This window comes from Balaenoptera ricei, chromosome 6 (assembly GCF_028023285.1).
Source record: "Balaenoptera ricei isolate mBalRic1 chromosome 6, mBalRic1.hap2, whole genome shotgun sequence".
Lineage (NCBI taxonomy): Eukaryota > Metazoa > Chordata > Mammalia > Artiodactyla > Balaenopteridae > Balaenoptera > Balaenoptera ricei.
In genome coordinates this window covers 86,469,188-86,490,977 of record NC_082644.1, presented here as the reverse complement: position 1 = coordinate 86,490,977, position 21,790 = coordinate 86,469,188, and the positions used below count along the sequence as shown (strand labels likewise).

Genomic DNA, 21,790 nt, shown 5'->3' with positions numbered 1-21,790 from the left:
AGTATTATTGTATTCCAACATTCAAATTATTAAATACCTAGAATAGCATAAAACACATGATGCTGTTTAAAAACTGATACTTAGTAAACAGACAGGAACACCTCCTGTGAGCCATGACTGACTTTGATGGGTATACTTTATTGTGGGGCAAAATGACTATTTTGGTTCAATTTATGCATAGCTCTATTTCTCCAACCAAATTACAGTGATACCAAAAGGTGATAAAATTACAGTGTTCTAATGCAATTTTCAGATCCCTTTTTGCAATCATAAATGTCAATGAATAACTCCTAGGATAAAATTAGGAGATATAAGTAATAATTATGAAAAAAGAAAAGATTCACTTGTAGGAATGCTGCAAATTCCTTCTTATCTCTTTTAAGAAATGCTTTATGCTGCTTCCATATAATACATAGATCTGCAAATCCACATGTACATTAGATTATTATTTCCATTTTTAAAAAATGTCAGGGATTCAAGGCAATATGTAACATAGTTCTCTACACGAAACTAAGACCTAATATAACAAATAGAAGTGTTCTGCTAAAAAACAAACCAAACAAAAGCAAACAAAAGGCCCATGGACAGACAAAGCTCTCAAAATATAATCATAAACCATCCCAATTGTTAAAACTGGCTAAAAATCCTGCATATCATAAGCTTCTGTAACCCTACATGTTTTAATGGTATAAAGGGCAACAGACTCCCATCTAGTCCCATTGCCTAGTATAGTTTCCTCTCAATCTTTGCTGCTTGCTATTCAGAATCACTCATATTCTAGAAAGAATTTTGAATGGAATCAATGTAGGTCATAAACTCTGTGAACTTTTATACCATAAAGCATTTTACTGCTGTTTTCACATATCCAGTGTCTCTTAGAAAATATTAAATTATTCAACAAGCATTTACATTCACTGAACCCCTATTATGTACAAGGCACTCTATTAGGTATTTTGTGGGCTATGAGATAGATAAAATATATGATTTAACCCTTTACGGAGATTACAGTTTGGTAGGAACAATACACACATATATATAATTGCAGACACCAGGGAGAGGGATAACTGGGAGAACAAGCAAGGACGTGGGCAATTCTAGGAAGCAAATAGTACAATTTGTTTGAAATGAAAACTTCAAACAGTGTGAGAGCCTTTAGAATTCAGAGAAACATAAGATATACTCCCTTTTTTTCAAGGCACTGGCTTTAACCAGGACTGGAAAATGAGCTTTAATCCTAGGAGACCATGAACGCCAGGCTAGGGAGTTTGGCCTTTATTCTAATGGAAGTGGATATCCCCGGAGGGATTTTTTTTGAAGGGGGTGGGGAGGACACCTATGGTGTATTGAAACACCAGTTACAAGGTTATTGCAATAATCTACCCCAAAGGTGTAATCATAAAGGCTTGAACTAGAAATGGTGAGGATAGACGCAAGATTTTACAAGAAGAGAGTCAATGAGCTAAAAAGAAAAAGCAATCAGAGATAATGACTTGAGGGATTCCAGTCTAGAGTGTCATTCACAAGAGAAAGCAGTTATAAGGTGAGTGTGGTTTTGAATTGGCACTTCAGATGCCACCTGGATGCATAGATCCAGGTAAAGACGTCTAGAGGTCATGAACAATGACTTGGATTTGAAAGTTATCTTCCCAGAGCTGATTAGATAACAGTTCTGGGAAGGAATGTGGGTACCAGGGTGAATGTGGAGAGAGAAGGGAAGAGGACCACACACAGAAATAACTGTGGTAGTTATGGGGGGAACGGTGTGTGGGGGAGGTGGGGATAAGAGAGGGCAAAGTCACAAGGCCAAGGTAAAGTCACAAGAAGGGAGTGGTCAATCATATCAAGTGTCACAGGGAAGTCAAAGAGAATAAGTACTGAGAAAAAGCCATAAGATCTAGGAACCAAGAGATCCTGGTGATCTTTCAAAGACCAGTTTCAATAGAATGGTAGAAGTGGAGACAAGAGTACCATTAAGGACTGAGTGAATGAGAATTAATTATACATTTGAAAATTTGGGTGCCTACAGGAAGGAGAGGATAGAAATTCAAGGGTAAACATTAGGTTACAGGACTATGACACAGATTTTACAATCACAAAATAAGTTTTAAAAAATAAAGTGCTAAATGTTGCACTTCTATTGCTTACCTGGCAAAGATGAATTCATACAACTCCAAATTTCAACCTAAAATTGTAATCACCAAAAGACTTTTATGTAGATAACCAGTTCCTAAATATGAAAGTTTCTACAGAAATTATATATAGCTAATTTGATTATGTTTGTGTCTATACAATCAATGATCTAGAACTATATGAGTATCAACCAGCTATTCAGGGAAGAAAAAATAGAACTGAGGTGTAAAAATACTTGCTGTTTTCCCATCTTCCCATCTGAGAGTACTAAGGACAAATATGGTTACTCAGGATGCTTACTGGGATAACTGTTTCCAAGCACAGAGATAAAAGTGCCTGTTGAGTGACTAAAGGAAAATATGTCAGTCAGAACTGTTTGATCATCAACCTTCCCCCCATTTAACCCAAGCTACCTTATCTAAGGAGGCTCCCTCATGCCAGCTCAGACTTTCTTAGCCTGGCTCATGAGTATCCCAAACGCTGAGGATGGCCCACGCATTAGAGGCATTTTAAGTTACATGATTCAGACAGGAATGCAATGTATCTATAATATACCAGAAAATGGGAAGACAGAAGTAATGAGAAATCACACATTTTCCCTTACCCCAAATCCAACTTTTTAAAAATCAAAATATATGTAAGACTTAGTTATTATGGTTTTCATAAAATTGTCAAAATATGATAATAAGTAAAATTCCCAATTCCAGATAAACTATTATAATGAAATTTAAAGACTGGAATATATCATATACCTACAACATAGGTATAAAATAAACAATGAAAGATGAAAAACAATATTCTATCTAGCAATTTGTGTGAAGATCTTTTTAAAGTACCTAGTTAAATCTAACATTTTATTTGACCACAAACCCCAATCACACTGAAAAATTTGCTAAATCTAAAGTAACTCATTAGAGTGCTTCATTAGGCAAAAGCTTCCATAGTTAAGTTAAATAAGACCTACCATTGTTTCAGGGCAATAATCTGGGGCTCGCTGCAACAGATGTTTTAGTCGGGATTCACTTTTCGAGGAGAATATCTATTTGACAAAAAAAAAAAAAAAAAAGTTTTGTGGCATTTTTTTCAACAAGAAAATAGAAGAGGTAAACTTATTGTCCTCTAGGTATATGAATTGTCTAGAATATTTTCCAATTTCCCTTTATATACGGAAAACCTTTGGAAAGATCTAAATTAAGTTGAGGCAATATTTCTTGAAAGGTTGGTTAGCTTGGCAAATAATCAACAAAATCTAAATACGGCAAGTCTAATGCTCAAAAATGGAGAAAACCAGGCTGTTAACCTGTTAGGGTATAGGGGAGAAAAAAAAACAGAAAAGGAAGAAAAAACAATAAATTTATTCTAAACTGTCCTACAAACTGCTTTTAGTCAACTGACCACAATGAAAAATAGACTATGCCATACCCTTTATATTGGTGAAGAACAACTGTGTGAATAGCATTGTAGCAAAAACTTCTCCACAGAATTCCATAAAATAGAGACAAAGCCATCTTTTAAATAAAGCTGCTGAGGGGTTGACAAGTTCACTCAACAGGCTAGTTGGCTCACTTCCAAATACAACTTTAATTAATGCAATTACAATTTAATGTCTCTGTAAATTTAAATCATTACATATATTATTACCTGCAAATAGTCAAGATTGTAAAGTCTATGAATGCTAACGACAATGAAAAAGGATTTATCTCCAGTTAGTTTTAACAGCCATTTTTCTCCCAAACCACAAACTATAATTAATAAATGAAGAGAGCTAGAATATCACCATTTTGCAACTCCTAGTGAATTAATGCATTGAGGCAATTATTAACAATGACTGCTAACATTACAAAGAGACAACCAGACACAATACTATTTATGAGTAAGACTTGCCAAACAAAACAAAAACAAAACCTAACCTGAATCTGATCAAGCCTCTGGATCTACTCCATAAGGTAGCTGCCAGCCATGCGTGGCTATTTAAATTTAAACTTAAATCAGTGAAAATGAAATAAAATTTAAAATTCAGTTCCTCAGTCTCTTGAAGCATATTTCAAGTGTTTACTGTGCACACAGAGCTAGCAGTTTCCCTATTGGATCATACAGATATGAAATACTTTGATCACTGAAGAAAATTCTATTGGACAGCTCTGCTCTTAAATCTACCTACCAATTACAGAAATACAGAGGAAAGAGGAACACATTAAATGATACCATAGGGTTACAAACAGCATGATTCAGACTGTGGGAAACTCCACAGGATAAATGACCAGATTTATCCATTAAACAAACTGCAAGGAGAAACGCATATTAAAAGATATTTAAAAAACAACTGCAATGCTTATATCTCACTTGGGTCCTGATTCAAACTTATAAAATGAAACTTATTAAACAGTTAATAAATTTGAAAAATAACTAGATATTTGAGTATTACATTTTTAAAGAAGTGGTAATGGTAATATGGTTATTTTTTAAACAAATACTTATAATTTATAGATACAGACTGAAAATTTATGGAGCAAATGATATGACAACTGGGATTTGTTTCAATATAAATTTGCCTCAATATAATGCGCCGGGGGGAGGAGTAGATGGGACTGTAAATGAAACACAACTGGCCTTGACTTAACAATGAGAAAGCTGAATATGGGAGTTTATTGTATTTCTCTTTACTTTTGTATATATTTGAAAATTCCCATCATGAAAAGATTAAAAAGAAGAAGGAAAAGAAAAAGAAAGGGGAAAAGACAACGACGAAAGGCAAGAAAGAATTAAAAAAAGTCAGGAAGAAAGGACAGAAGGGAGGGAGGGAGAGAAGGAGGGAAGGAGGAAGCACATCACATTTGTAGTGGAATTGGAAAAGGCAGAGTTTTGATTCTAAGCACTGGGGGATTCAGCACAAACAAAGCAAACAAAAGTCCCTGTTCTAGAATATCTCCTCTAAAAGTCCTCTTTTTAAAACTGAGGGACTTTTCTCAGATCTCAAACTTCTTGAATTATATGGCATCTGACACCTTATTGTGCTATTATAAAACATCAGTCCTGACTTCTTATCTAAATTCAAATTCTAAAAGTTTTAACTCCAAATCTCCAACTGTCTTCACATAGTGGTTTTCACTGATAATTCAGCAACTCATCCCCCCACCATCTTTTTCCTAACTTTCCACAGCCATCAAGGGCACTAGTATTCACTCCAACTCAAAACCTAAATATCAGCAGAACGCCACCCTTTCTTCATTTCCTACTGGTTGAAGAAATAATGATTCCTCACTCCTGGTAATTCCTTTCATTTTCAGTGAGCTCTAGCAATTTTAGCACCCTGGCCTCTCTCACTTCTCCCGTGATTGCGATGACTGACTCATCTGACTGCTGAGTTTGGCAGGGGAAAGTGAACATATATAACCCAACCCTTACCTCTCCTCCTCTGGGAGTAAGTCTAATTCTGTAGTTTAGTGTTTACCTGGAGATAAATGCTACATTCAGCATCTGTGTAACTAGTGATAAAATTAATATTTGGGGTTTTACCTGCCTTACTCCTTTGCCTTATTTCTCAATTAGTTAAGAACTTGGTCAGGGAAGAATGTTTTTTTTTATTAGGATGACTACAGTATTCACTTAATATGCTAAATTATAGAATTTCTAGCACTTCATATTTAAAGAAATTAGACCTTGCCTGTTCCAGGTGCCTCATAAAAATCATTTACCCTATGGAACCTTAGTGGAAAAAACAAGAGGAAACAAAGCAAAAAGTCAGGAAAGCAGTGCTTCCAAAAGTAGAAGAGCTACTTTAAAAGCTCCCTTATGGTGACACCATCAAGAGGCCATTTTTGCTTTCAAAAGCTATCGTTCTGGCAGTAAACTTGTAGAAAACCTAATCTGCTATAGTGTTTTGACATGAATTCTCTAGCAGCTATTTAGATGAGCTGTCTTGTTTTATACTTAGAGTATCTTGCAAAATCTTTCTAAATTCATAATACTGTTTGAGAGAAGTTTTAATCCCAGTTAGGTAGTGCTCTCATTTTTAAGAAGTAACAAAATCCAGGTTATTACTTGAAAACTCCTCAAAAGATGACTGAGGTCGTTAATTCTCAAGTGGTAAGACTAGAACTACACAATCAAGATGATGAAAGAAAGGTAAGACACAAACAGCTACTGTCTCAGTGGAACCTGCCTAAAAAGGCTCAAGCAGAAAAATTCAAAACCACAGAAAAGTTTCCAAAATAGTACAATGAACACCAACATAGCCTTCATCTAGATTCACCCATTACTAACATTTGCAACATTTGCTTTAACTTTCTCTACATATACACATTATTACTATTACTTTGATGAAACATTTAGAATTCATTACAGACATGATCATTCCTAAATCCCAGCACATATCTCGTAAGAACAAGGACACCGTCCTAGCTAACCACAATATAATCATCAAATTCAGATCATAGCACTGGTACAATATTATTACAGTATGTATGTATGTATGTATGTATGTATGTATGTATGTATGTATGTATGTATTTATGCCTGTGCTGGGTCTTCATTGCTGCGTGCGGGCTTTCTCTAGTTGCGGTGAGCAGGGGCTACTCTTCATTGCGGTGCGCAGGCTTCTTGTTGCGGTGGCTTCCCTTTGTTGCGGAGCACGAGCTCTAGGCGCGCAGGCTTCAGTAGTTGTGGCGCACAGGCTCAGCAGTTGTGGCTCACGGGCTCTAGAGTGCAGGCTCAGTAGTTGTGGCGCACGGGCTTAGCTGCTCCATGGCATGTGGGATCTTCCCGGACCAGGGCTTGAACGCGTGTCCCCTGCATTGGCAGGTGGATTCTTAACCACTGTGCCGCCAGGGAAGTCCCTACAGTTCATATTTAAATTTCACCAATTTATCTCAATCATGTCCTCTATAGCAATCTTTTTTTTAATTCCAGGACCCAATCCAGGATTATGCACTAGCATTTAGTTGTCTCTTTAGTTTCCTTTAATCTAGAAGCTTCTTAGCCTTTGTTTTTATAACACTGATACCTCTGAAGGGTACAGGCAGTTGTTTTGAGGAATATCCCTCAATCTGGGTTTGCCCTATTGTTTCCTCATGATTTAGGTTATGTATTTTGGGCAAGAATCCTACTTAAGATACTGTGCTCCATCATGTCAGCAGACACACGTTAATTTGTTCCATCATTGGTGATGTGAACTCTGAACACTTGTTTTAAGTGCTGCCCAGCAGATTTCTCCAAAACAATTATACTAAATAATATCTTCTACAATTATTATGTAAGCTTACCTGCTCACATACATCACGGCACATTTGGTTATCCTTTGAATGATTACAACACAGTGCACCTAGGGAGAAAAAATAAACACCTGATGTTGCCTATTGTTAAATAAACATGATGATTAAGCTAAGCCAGATGGTTACACAAACCATTTATTCAACAATTATTACTATTACTATCCATTTTAACTCAACAAACTTTTGCTGAGTACCTATTTCAAGTCAAGGACGGTTCTGTGTTGCAGAACATGGTTTTTGCCTTCAAGAAGCTTACAATCTAATAGGGGAGACTGTCATTTAATAATAATAACTACTAGGTACTGTGTACTTTCTACATGCCAGAATTTTACTGCTTGCTTTATGTATTATCTCATTCAACCCTCACAATTACCCTATGGACTATATTCTATTATTATACCTATAATGTAAGGTTAAATGATAAAAAGATAGTGAATTTTGTTTTGGACATGTTACACGTAAGCCTCCATTATCTCAGTGAAGTAGAGATTAGGTCTGAAAACAAAAAGGATTGAGATGGTGTTGGGCTTGAGGTGAGGTTGTAGAGGTCTGGAACAGCCATTGTAGAGAATAAAGGAGGCAACTATAAATGTTTCTCAAACTTCTGTTCTATGAAACACTGTTTCATGAATTGTTAATATCTATCCCTCAAGAGAAAATGTTTCATGTTCAAATACATTGGGAAACAAAGGATTAAAAAATTAAAGAGAATTCTTTTCTGTAGGATTTTATGAAGGTTTTAATATGTTAATATGCATCATTAATCTCCTAAAAAGGGATCTAAGTAGACAGATTTCTCAGAGCACAGAATACTTTTTTTCATGCCACGTATTAACATTTCAGAATGCCAATTTGAGAAATATCAGAGAAAAGGAAAAATTTGCCAAGCAGCATTATGGGCCCAGAGAAATTAATAAATTGGTGATAGAGATAATCAGCAGGGGGGCATGTTACTATTCTAGAGTGATGTTGACTGGAAAAAAAAGATACAACTACATTGATCAGTGCCTGTTTAGACTGCTAAGTCAAAAGAGACAAGGACGTAATAATATTATATTTCAGGCAGGTAGATCAAATACAATGGTTTTATATATATATATGCAACATAATCTCTTTAAATGAAATCTATACAATTTCAGTATACGTGAAAGCAGAGCTTTTTTGATTGAAGGTAGGATTAGTATTGGGGAGAAATGAATGAATAAAAAAGGTCCTCTTTAGCTCTTACCAACAATCCTTTAAGTTCAAAACCGATCACTGTTAATCCGTAAAACAATGACAGGGTGTATGATATTACTGTGATACATAGTGATATTATACCACTATAGTTTAGTTTCATAAAAGACTATTGTGGGGCTGGCTTTCTAATACTATGTGGGAAAAGCTGTCTTAAAGTTCTAAACATTTGACTTTAAAATTCTGAAAAACATATAGAAATTCCATTAAGTTTCAGAAATTTAAAAAATTCCTTGTTTATAGGCTGTAGTTACTTTCTTAGAAGCTACTAATTCGAGGGAGGGCCCAATCACTCATGAGACTTTCTCACAACACCCCTTCTCCCCTGCCATGCCACACCATGCCGATCCCCTCTTCTAAGATTCTGTTATGTCCCCAGCCTCATTAGAATGGAGAGGACAGGCAGGAAAAAAAGGGGGGGAGTCTCCTGTGTGATACTGATGTGCTCTTTTGAAGTGCTCAAGTTGTTGCCACTTTCTACTGTCCCCCAACACAAAGGTCACACGAGGGCAGAAAATCCAGCTGATCAAGAGCAAAGATAGCTCAGGATAACATATGGTCCCAATAAGCACAGGCTTAGCAAAAAGTAAACAGTCAGGCAGACAAGAGTCTGACTTGGGCCTAAGGATTTTTGGAAAAAAGTTTCTTGGAGCAAAGGTCTATTTAGAACAGAAACATAAAACATGTCATAATTAAAACTCCAATAACAATGAAAGGTTTTATTAAAAATATAAAGGCCTGTTTTTTTCCTATTTAATGGTGAAGGTCAAATTTATAGTAGAGTGGCCACCAAAGTTAAAATTTTAAAATAATTCATTTTTTCATTAAGAAACCCCAAAATTTGGAAAATAAGAAGAAAAATGACCTAATATTCCCACTGTCCTGCCAGAATGTGTGTTGACATTTTGACATATTCCCTTCTAGTCTTTCCAAAAGCCTTCTGAAATTTCTGACAAAATGGGATTAAAGAGAGCAGCCTGAAGTCTTCTGGTAATAATGCCCTTCCCCCTCCCAACCAAGCATTCCTCTGTAATAGTACATTTCCTCCCTTGAGAGGACTGCCACCCTCCTAGAACAGGCTAGGGGACCTACACTCCATCACATTTTCCACACTTTATTTTTAACCTTAGTCATCGTTATATTAGTACACATTTTTCTTTCTTTGAAACAACAAAAACTTACTAGAATCTTAAACACTGCATATTTTTTAAGAAATAAATATCTACAAATAGACATCTAGTCATATGCCTTCATTAAGAATGAGGGCAAAGGATTCAAATGCAATTAATGTGGCAATTAAAGGTCTTTGTCTTTTTTAGAGCTTTTAAAATGGATTAATTGGGTCATTGAACTATTAGAGTGCAAAAAAACTCTCCAAAGCCTAATGTTTTATACAAGAGAAGACAGTGAATTCTAGAAATGTTTTGTTTTTATAATTTGATTCTAACCTAATTTCTAGTTCTTCAAGAATAGTTTAAAACTCTGGTTATTTTCATAAAATGGAACTGAACAGATAAAGGTAAATTAGTTCAAAATAACACTTGATATTGACAGGATGAAAATAAACAGCACAGGTGTTATCCTTACTAGAGACATAAGGAAGAGCGTCATATTTTGCATTCTTATTCCAAAAGTCTGTAATTATAAAATTAATAAAAACCAAAAACTGCTTACTAAAGGCCATGTATATTGGGTTTAAGAAGGTATTAATGTAACCTAGAAATATGTGAGTAGAATCATCCAATAATTAGAAACATCAAGGTTTGTCTGTTGGTTTGGACCACATGTCTACTAAAGATAGGCAAGTAAGCAGGAAGCACATGCTCCAGCCACAAGGGAAAAATGCAACTTCTAAGACCAACCAGCATTTAAAAACAAATACACACCCTAATCTAAAGCTAAAATATTCACAGAATTATAGGATTTTTGAAGTTAAAAGAGATTTTGCCACAGAAGCCTCCCAAAAGCTGTAATTCAATTTGGTTAATGAAAAGCCAGTCCTGTTTTCTTTTCTAAAGAAAATAAAGATTCCTTCTAATTAACGTATTCCTAGAGAATTACTAGAACAAAATATATATATCCTGCACTATTGAAGGGGAAAAAACTAAATCCAAGCTGACAGCGGAAAACAGTCATTTCAAATAAAAATCATACGCTAATTTTAAAAATCTCATCTTACTTTTAATCAAATTTTTATTTCTAAAACAGCCTGGAAATTGACAATCACTTTAAAAACATTTAAATGACAACTGCAACTTTAACTTATAAATGCATTCTTACAATTGTCACATTTATCCCTTTAATGATATATATATATCTGTGTATATACATAAAATATATCATCAGCCAAGGAAGAGCCAAACAATAAAATGATTACTTATATACCCACCACCTGGATTCAACACTGCTAACATCTTGTCATACCGCTTTATTTATCTAGACAGATGGATATCCTTCTTCATTGCTTGCCTCATACTGCACTGCTACAACAGCCAATTATGCTTATTCTCTTCTATTATCAGTGAGTGCCAGATTAATTTTTTAAATAGACCTTTCATGATGTCACTCTTCTAATCTAAGGGCCTACAATGGCTTCCTGCTATTCCAGTTCTAAATTTTCCAAGTCGTCTTCTTACCTCCCCTTCCCTGATCTTCTATTACTTTTTAACAAGGAAAGCCTACATTTACCATGAACACAGCCTTCTGCCTGAAATGCTTAGTGCCCTCTTTCCTGCTGACATAAATCCTAAACATCTTTCAAGGCTGAAATCCCAACTCAACTCTTAGTAAGCCTTTCTTCTCCAACAACTCCAGGCCATGTTGGTTTTTTGGTTATTTAATGTCCTACTATTCCAGTCAGAACTGGAAGCTTTAACACTTAACTCTAATAATTTCATGTGTGTACTAATGGTATCTCCAGATTGAACGGAAACTTCTTGTACCCATTTAGCACAGTGCTCAGCTCGAAAAATTTTATTTATTCATTGGTTAATAAGTAATAATTTCCTATTTACACAATGCCTTTTTAATCAGGAAAAAAAGTACAAAAAGTTTATTTCTCCCACTATACCACTGCCATACCATATTTCACACGGTGACCAAGCCATGATTTAGCAAACATCATATGAGTTTTTGACCCAGGTCAAAAGATAAGCTGGACCCAATCATATGCACAGGCACAGAGGTATACAGCCAGTTGGTGGTGGGCTCTGCATCTATAAGGTCAAGATGAGCTGGGGCTGAGGAAGTTTTATGGTGTGCAGAAACCATGAGTAAAAGGAGGAAGCTGGTTGGTGGAGAGTGGGAAATGCAAGAGATGTACAGAGAGACTCTATGAGAGGTAGAGAGAGAGACTGTCTCTAAAAGTAGTCTTGGTTGCTGGCAGCTTTCCAGTTCCCACAGCAGTCCCTGAGGTTGTGCTGTGCTCAATTTCCTATGCTTGGATTTCCATGTGTTCCCTGTTAGATGCTATATAACTAGCTCCCTAATCCTGAGCAACCCTGGTTTCTGTTCTTTTGGGGGTCAAAAGAGCCTTAACACATTATCATTCATCATTATGAAACAACTAAAGCAAATGACTCCTCAGATCCTCCCTGCAGATGCTAATAGCCAGTACTCTCAGATAATTCCCTTCCCCATTCTATGCCATAGGACACCCATGTGTAAAACAAGGGATCTGAAAGTATTAATGTCTGGCTCCCAATGGTATAGTCCATGGTCAAAATGTTTCTCTTAATACTTATACTTTTCTTGACGTCTTCTTCATGTAATCTATGTGCTCTACAGCATCCATTACTTGACTAAATCACATTTTTCCTCAAATATATTCAGATTTAGAATATAAATGGATATGTACTAATATAACCACATAAATATTAGCAGTGTAGATATTATACACTTTTTGGTGATATTTAATGTCTGATGTTCTCAATAAACCTTAAACCCCATGAAAGCAGAGACCATGTCTGTTTTTGCTTACCACATTATATACCTAGTGCCTATCACAGTGTCTGGCACTATTAACCCCTTAACAAATATTTGCTGAATGGAATACTTACAGGCATGAAATTAAGTTTAGAAAGCAATGGACCAAGGGGAGTTATTCCTAATATCCATCTTAAACACATACAAAAACGGAAATTTTGATTCTCTTCCTGACTCACCTGCCAACCCTCCAACTTGCTCCTCCCCATCTTCTCAACCTCAGTAAATAGCATTATTTTTCACTAAGTTGCTCAAGGTAAAAATCTATAAATAATCTTTACTGCCTCCTTCCCTCACTTCCCACATCCAATCCAACAGCAATATATCTTGAATCTCTCCTCTTCTATCTCCACCACCACTCTACTCTCTACTGTAAGACATTATCTCCTGCTTCGACTACTAAATGGGCTTCTAGTAGCTCTGCTTTTACTCTTACCCTATTACGATCACTTTTTTTCATTCAGCAGCCTGCGTGATCTAAAATAGAAATCATAGCACTTATCTCTTACTTAAAAGTCCATTGGTTTTTATTTGTATATAGAATAAAATCCACAGTCCTTACGCGGCTTTTTGCAAGGCCCAGCACCATCTAGCCCTGGTTTACTCTCCTGCCCACTATGTTGCAACCATATTGACCTTCTGTTCTTTCCTGCCTTAGGGCCTATGTACTTCCTGGTCTCCACCCCGGTCTTTTCTAAGGACAGCACCTTCGGTCTTCAGATTTCAGTTCAGAACCTTACCTTCTCAAAGAAGCCATTCTTGTCATCACTATGTTAAGAACCACTCCCCTCTACACCAGGGGTCCCCAACCCCTGGCCATGGACTGGTGGCCCGTGGCCTGTTAGGAACCGGGCCGCACAGCAGGAGGTGAGTGGAGCGCGAGTGAGTGAAGCTTCAACTGCTGCTCCCCACTGCTAGCATTACCACCCGAACCATCCCCCTACCCCCTCCCCCCACCCCGCAGAAAAACTGTCTTCCACGAAACCGGTCCCTGGTGCCGAAAAGACTGGGGACTGTTGCTCTACGCTACCATCTATGTGTTTCCTTCACAGCGTATTTATCCCTACCAGAAATCATTTTATTTAACTGTTTATTGTCTGTCTCCCCTCTGCTAGAATGTAAGCCCCTTGAGAGCAGCAACCCTGCACCTAGAACAGTGCCTGACATATAGTAAGCATGCAAATATTTTTTGAATAAACAAACCCCTGTAGTATCTGTTTTGCTCTTTTAAAATTCTTTTAAAATTCTAATAATTTTATAATATATAAAAACCACCTCCTTGATATTGTCCCACTTTCTTCCAGAAGTGGCATATGGTGAAAAGTATGATTAATGAAAGACTGTTTAAATCTATGGATTAATGAAAGACTGTTTAAATCTATGGATATAAGATAGGAACTTTTAGTAGCACACCAAACTGTCATATCTGGTCTATCACCAATTCTAGCTCTTTGTACAGTGTGGGCCAAGATAGTTCTTAGGGAAGAGAATCTGCTTCTTATTACATTCCTCCAGATAGGCGGTTGCTTTTTCTAACTTAAAATTCATTACATTCTTTTTCAGGATTCTAGGCTGACTATTACATAATTTCTTAAATGTCAACTTATTGAAACCTAGCCCTTAATGTTACATCTTTCTCTCTTTTGTACTATTAGAAAATATCTTAAATAGAAACAGAGCTAATATCAGGTGCCATGACACACAGATCCTGAGACTGCAGCATAGGGTTCCATCCCATCCTCCAAAGGGAACACCAGAGGTGCTGGGGAGGAGAGCTGGGGGTGTTGAGGAGACCAGAAAGTACACAGGATAGGAAGTGTGGCATTACTCCAATGAGGAGGGTGTGGCCAAACTTCACAGGAGATAATAATAATTGAGCAAGTCAAATGATTCCTTCCCTCACCCCCTCTCCCCCAACAGGAACAAAAATCTGCAAGTCAGAACAGATGAGACTTGTGAAACGCTTTATACCAGAGGAGACAGGAGTACCCGACTTTGGATGGGGTAAGGAGATGGGAAAGAAGACTGTCTGAGCAGGAATACAAGTCAGGCCTTCAATGAAATACAATTTAATACTGTGTTCTTAATTTTTGTTTAGGATTGAAGAACGTTTTCCACAGTTTATACAAATCCACAGTGGAAGCCTTTGTCCATTGTATTACTCAATGTCTTTTATGTAAGGAACCAGGCAATATATGCCTAAGAATTTAGTAAAAGGAACAAATCTCACTTTTACATCAAACTTGGAATTTTTCTTCTTACTAAACAATGCAAACTCTATATTGTCATGGACTTTTTGAACTGGTAGGGCCTTTAGAAATCATCTAGCCCAGAATTTTCTGAAGTGTGCTTTAGGTGTTATGAAGAAAAAAAGAGTTCTTTAAGCAAACAAGTTTCTTTCTTTCTTTGCATAATAATTTTATTGAGATATAAATCATGTTAAATTAATAAAACAAGGAGGCCATTAGACTGAGGCGGCTTCAATGCCTCAGTAGCCTACCTAAGCAAACCAAAACCTAAGCCTATAGTGCCCCAAGGTTAAGAAATCAGAACCCTAAGGACAATCAATCACAAACAGCCACCTGGACTCTCCCAAATAAGGCACCTGCTCAAGCTATAACCAATCGAATATTTCCTTGCTTTGTTTCCACCTCTTCCATAAGAGTCCTTCCGCTAGCTCCTGTTACTTCCCATTTGGCACTGCCCAATTCAAATCAATTTTTGCTCAAATAAACTCTTAACATTTTAATATGCCTCAGTTTATCTTTTAACAATCATATACCACAAAATTCATCCTTTTAAAGGCACAATTCAGTTGTTTTTAGTACATTTACAGAACTGTGCTCACCACTTTCCAATTCTGAACATTTTCATCACCCTAAAAGAAACCGCATACCCATCAGCAGTCAGTTCCCCATTTCTCTATTCTCCCAGCAACAAGTTTCTTTACCACAGGAATCCTTGTGAATTATTATGAATCTAACGTGTTTGTGAATTTATAAGAGAGGGGTACAGTGTACAGTGTTTCCCAACCTTAAGAGCTAACATTTCAGTGCTTACTATATGCTATTCTAAATGCTATACATGTATTACCTCAATTCTCACAATAAAATCTATGAGAATTTCTGTATACAATAAATGTGGATATTAAAGCACAAAGAGACTAAAGCTAACTAATTTGTTCAAATATTCCTAACTATATTCTACCCTACTATCTCCCACAGAATTGACTAGTTGTAGAATAAGAATGGACGACTAATTTTCTAATGAACCATAACTTTGAAAGTGCTTTAGTTCAATTTCTTTAACTTAATGAGAAAAATGGGACCCAGAAAGGTAAGCTGCTTTAGCCACGAATACACAGCATTCTGTCTCTCTCTCTCCTTTGATTTGTCTAATTGACAGCTTGTTAGAATCCAATTATAATTAACTATCTAACCCCAGGTTCCTGACAATCCTCTCCCTTCTTTAAATACTCTTGACTGAAAAAAAAAACAAAAAACAAAAAAACTTCTAACATTGTAAGCTACCTTATAACCTTGAGACTGATTTTGCTCTTTCTAGGTGTGTCTCCCTGTAAGCAATGCACTTCTCCACCACTTTTGCATGTACAAATCCCAGCCATCTTTTAATATCTAGTGCAGTTGGGGCATCACTCAATTTTCTTCCTACCCTAGGTGGACATCATCCATCATCTCTCTCCCTCTGTGCACTCACAGCCCTTCATCTCCTCTGGACCCTTCTGCCTTGAATTCGAGCTGCTCATGTCTTGTTGCACCCCACCTCCTAGCCAGGGCTGCTGGAAAGCAGGAGATGGCAACAACTCCTAAAAGCCCAGCACGTGAGAGACACTCAATAAGCACTGAACAGCTTGCTATCCACTCGTGGTCTAATTCCTCTAGAGCAAGAACAAAACTTTCCTCAAGCCAGTCAGCCCCCAAAGAGACAGTTTACTGATTTTTAATCTGTCTCCCGCCAGAGCCCAGCGCTGTCTTGGACACACAGCATACCCACAGCGAACGGCAGCAGAATCGGATTTAGGAGGCTTGGATCTACTCTCTTCTGAGACTTCAGAAGTCAGGCAGGCTGCAGGGCCCATCAATGCTTGCTGCCCGAGGTCGGCCTTTCTGAACCGCGGGTCAAGGAACAAGCAACAATAACTGGCCAGGGCGGGGGTAAGGCGGCGGCACCTCAGAAATCCCATCCAACCCTCGCGACGATCCTGGGCAAAGGCATTTCACCCTCTTCGGACAGAGACCCGAGCCGGGTGAGGGGATAAGGGCTGAGCTGGGGGCCCCTGCTCGGTGGGTGACAGAATAAGGCCTCGAACCCGGGTCACCGCTCCCAGTTCAGCAGATCGGGGCAGGGAGAGCGAGCGTGGAGAGGGGTCCTGCTCGGCCCGCCTCAGCTCCTCCTGCAGCCTGCTGGGACCTCCGGACCCTGGGTCACCAGACTTGGGCCGGGTCTGGGGGTCGCCGGCACCCCCGCCCCCTGCCCCGCGCCATCTTGGAGCGCTGAGGCGGCCGCTCCGGACCGCCCCGAACCGCTGCTCCAGCAGTTACTCACCCGCACTGCCCGGGTCCAGGCCCCCTGCCACCTCCGCGACCCCCGCCACGGCCAGGAGAAGCAGTAGCGCGCCTCGCGGGGAGGCCCGGACGGTCGCCATGTCCGGGCCGGGGGTCCGGAGCCGCGGGATGCTCGGACCCAGCCTGCCCGCCGCCGCAGCTCGCGGAGGCCCCGCCCCGGCGGCCTGGGCCCTTGGTGATTGGCTGCGGCGCGCTGAAGCCCCGCCCCTCGGCCGCACAGACTTTCCAAAACCTGCTGGGGGCGGGAACCTGCCCGAGACCCGGGCTCTTTGTTAAGGCCCAGCTGTGTGTCGGCTTCTGCCGCGGAGTACCGCAGCCAGCGTTCTCCAAGAGTGGAGTCGGAGGATGTCAGAGCTGGAACCGCCCTTGGAACGCCTGGACCTCCCAAGGTTTGCAGATGTGGTCACTGAGGCTCAGAGAAGAGACCATCTGGTCCAGGTCACACTGCAAGTTCGCCTGAGAACTGGGGCATAAGCCAAGGCTGAACCAAAGGGACTTGTCCCTTTCGCGTACCTTCAATGGTCTTAATATCCTTTCTGCCAGACGCTGCCTCACACCCGAAGAAGGCGTGCCACCCGGGACAACTCCTGAAATTGGAGGGAATCTGCCGCGGACACGGTCCCCTGACAAGGGCCCGAGGCACGAATTCGCCACCAAAGCTCTTTGGCACGTGTAGCCTCAATGTCTTTGATGTTCTAGGTACCTATTCCTATCAGGAAAATGTGGGGAGAGGAATGCTTGTGTATCTAAATATGGAGAGCCTTGAATGTCAGGTTGGGTTTAGACTTTTAAGAGACAATTTGGAGGTGGGTCCCCACTCCACCCCTTATCCCCACAGCTCCTGTGGGGTATGTTTGAGAGGATTCACTTGCTATCAAGCGTTTTCCACCCGTCCCTCTCTCCCTCCTCCTCTCCCTCTCTTTTCCGTTCGTGAGTTATGTTAATAACTTTTTCCGTTCCCCTTCCTTTTTAAAAAAACATAACCACAGTTACATTTTAAAATACCTAATGTTAAATGTCCAGTAAGTTTACATTTTCGTTATTGTCTCATAATTTCCTTTTACAGTTTTTCAAGTTCCAACCAATGTCCATATACTGAAGTTGGTTTGTATGTCTTTTAGGTCTCTCTCTATTCCCTCTCTTTTAGGTTTACAAAAGGAAAACATGAATAAGTTACAATAATCTTTCTAAAACATTTGCTGTGGCAACAATTCTCTTGCTTCTCTGAGAGGCCGCCTCTTTACTTATAAGATAGAATGATGTACAGTTATTCGACGTGGTGTCAGAGGTTCTCAGCATTTAGACCCAGTCACCTTTACCACTTCATCCCACCTTACTCCCCACTCCTCCCCAGGAGAGAAGAGTCAAAAATCCTAGAGTTGCACTAATATGGTAGCCACTAGCCATATGTGGCTGTTGAGTACTTGAGATGTGGCAAGTCCAAGTTGACATGTGCTGGAACCAGATTTGGAAGACTCAGTATGAAAACAAGAATGTAAAATGTTACTAACATTAATTTCACCTTTTTTTTTTTGACTTGTTTTTGTTTTACATAGGCTTTATTTTTTAGAGCAGTTTTAGGGTCACAGAAAACGTAAGCAGAAGGTACAGAGATTTCCCATATACCCCCTTTCTCAACATAACAACATACGCACAGGCTCCTCCACTATCAACATCCCACACCACAGTGGTAGGTTTGTTGCAACTGATCAACCTGCATTGACACATCATTATCACCCAAAGTCCATAGTTTACCTTAGGGTTCATTCTTGGTGGTAACACATTCTGTGGGTTTGGACAAACGTATAACAACATGTAGCCACCATTATTCTTTTTACTTTTTTAATGTGCCTTTTAGAAAACTTAAAATTACATATGTGGTTCACTCTGGCGTTTACATAGTTCTATTGTACAGTGCTGGTGTAATTATCTTTCATTCTAAACAAAGGTTAATGCTTAGAGGTCATCTTTAAAATGGCACTTTAAAAAAATGTTTCTGACCAATGATTTTGTCCTGAGCTCAAAAACATCTTTCTGTATTTTAGATAAATAAACCCCATCAAATCTGTTGATTCATCTTTGTGTAGTATAATTTCCCCATCATTTTACTTTTAAGTTGTTTCTTTATATTTAAAGTAAGTTTCCTGTAGAAATCATATAGTTGGTTGCTTTTTTTCTTTTTAATTTAATCTGACAATTTGTCTTTTAATTGGAATGTTTAGATCCTTTTGATTTAATACAACTATTGATATGGGTGAGTTTAAATCTATCTTGCAATTTGTTCTCTATTTTCTCCATTTGTTCTTTTTTTCTTTTTTCCACTTTTCCTACCTTCTTTTAGAATAATAAAGCGTTTGGAGTGTTGTTTTTATGATTTCATTTTATCTCCTCTATTGGCTTATCAGCTCTACTTCTTTGCTTTATTTTTCAGTAGGTACGCTGGGGTTTATAGTATACAGTTTAACTTATTACACTCCACCTTCAAATAATAATCACTTCATGTCAAATGTAAGAACGTGACACCAGTATACTTCCATTTTCCCCTCCCATCTTTTGTGTTAATGTTATCATACATTTTGCTTCCACACACTGTTATTATTTTGCTTTAAATAGTCAATTATTTAAATGAGAGATTATAAAATGAGAAACAATGTGTTTTAAACTTATTTATTTATTGGCTGCGTTGGGTCTTTGTTGCTGTGCGCGAGCTCTCTCTAGTTGTGGCGAGCGGGGGCTACTCTTCGTTGTGGTGCATAGGCTTCTCATTGCAGTGGCTTCTCGTTGCAGAGCACAGGCTCTAGGTGCGCGGGTTTCAGTAGTTGCAGCATGCGGGCTCAGTAGTTGTGGCTCTTGGGCTTAGTTGCTCCACGGCATGTGGGATCTTCCCAGACCAGGGCTCAAACCCGTGTCCCCTGCATTGGCAGGTGGATTCTTAACCACTGCACCACCAGGGAAGTCCCGACAATGTGTTTTATATTTACCCACATGTTAAGCATTTCTAATGCTCTTCATTCCTTTATGTAGCTCCTTCTCTCTAGTATCTAGAGGAAGAGAAACATTTTTATTAAGAACATGGCAAGTTTTGCTGATTTTAATTAACTAGGACCCCATACATTGGTTTTTGGAATTTATGCACAGTAAATTCCTGAAGTTAATCTTTAATGGAAATAATTTTTCTGGGTTTATTTAGCCTAAACACATTTTCTTATCACAAATTGACCTATCTTGATAAGGAATAGGTCCATTTTGAATTCTTTAAGACTTTATATATAAAGTCTTATATATATATATATATATGTATACACACACATATATATATGTATAAACACACACATATATATGTATACACACACACACACACATATATATATATATGGTGGGCCAATTTTTTGAAATATTAATATATTTTAAGTATATTCCCAGTAATTTCTTTACTAAAACTAGACATGAGAGCAAGGCATTCATTTCCTCAGGGATGATTATTAGAGTAGAAAAGTAGACAAAGATGATAATTCCTAGCTTTTTGGTTTTAAAAACAAGACATCTGAAATTCCCAGAGACAGTGGTTTCAAGAGTAAAAGCTTTTGAGATATCAGAACCTAGCCCAAAAGGCTGAGGGCGTAAAGTATTTGTCTGAACAATGGACTTGTAAGAATACCGTGGTCAGTCAATACAGTACCTCCACCCCCATCAGTCCCCAACAACTTGACTCCCTGTGATGGGGGAGGAGGCGAGCCACTGGAGAAGGGAGGCTACTGTGGGCTGGGACACAGAACCCCAGAAAGGCTTGAGAATATGAGATAAGAGGGGATCTGAGCCTCGTTTCCCATGGAGCTCAGGGAAGTGACACACCTCATGAAGTTCCCCTGCACTGAGCATGATGGGAGTGTAGAGGAGAAATGGCTGCAGGTATGTACTGTTCCTCGCTCCCCACCTAAAGTGACACAGAAGAGGAGCTGAGTGTTTTCTATGCCCTTTGAGAGGGGCAAGGCAGGAGCTGAGAAAGCTGAGAGCCTGAAGAGGCCTCAAGATCAGAATGAGAAGGCTGTAGTTGGCATTTGCATGGTCTATACACTGGACACCAGGTGAGAATGCAGGTGTCAACAGGGATTGATGATGACAACTGAGGACCAGATGTCCTGCCTTCTTCCTCAGTCCCAGTTGGTGGATTTGACTCTGTATTTTCCTCTCAAAACTCGGGGGGCGGTTCGGGAGAGGCCTTGACTAAGCTGAGATCCTACTGAATTGACTGAGATTAAGTTTTAGTCATTCAGCAGGAAGGGGACTTGCAGAGACAAGTAGCTGTCCATCAAAGATTTGTGCAGCCCTTCTAGAAATTGTCGCTTGGAAGCAACTGCCCAGCCAGAGCAAACATTTTCTAAGTGCTATCATGTTCTCTGTTAATTTACTAACTGTGAATATGGCCTTGGAGAACAAAGGATCCCATGACTTGGAGCAGAATCGGTGTATCTGAAAGCCCCGTTGGCCCCTATATTGAGATCTCACAGGAGGGAGAGAAGCCCTAATGCCAAGGCATCCAACACCAACACGTTATAAAATTTAGCATTGTGACCTTAGTCTGTG

At 38.9% G+C, this 21,790-nt stretch overlaps 1 protein-coding gene across 2 annotated transcripts in view; it reads right to left on the bottom strand.

Annotated features, from left to right (window-relative positions):
* The window catches only part of RECK (reversion inducing cysteine rich protein with kazal motifs), a 75,446-nt gene extending 58,094 nt beyond the window's left edge, over positions 1-17,352 (bottom strand). For both annotated transcript variants that reach the window (XM_059925069.1, XM_059925070.1), the window contains exons 1-4: positions 17,187-17,352; positions 7,392-7,450; positions 3,095-3,169; positions 2,146-2,182 (exon numbers count right to left, since the gene is read on the bottom strand). In XM_059925069.1, the coding sequence (XP_059781052.1) occupies positions 2,146-2,182; positions 3,095-3,169; positions 7,392-7,450; positions 17,187-17,286 (271 nt within the window). In that variant the 5' untranslated portion in view covers positions 17,287-17,352. The remainder of the gene's footprint in view (positions 1-2,145; positions 2,183-3,094; positions 3,170-7,391; positions 7,451-17,186) is intronic.
* Positions 17,353-21,790: the final 4,438 nt, after the last annotated feature.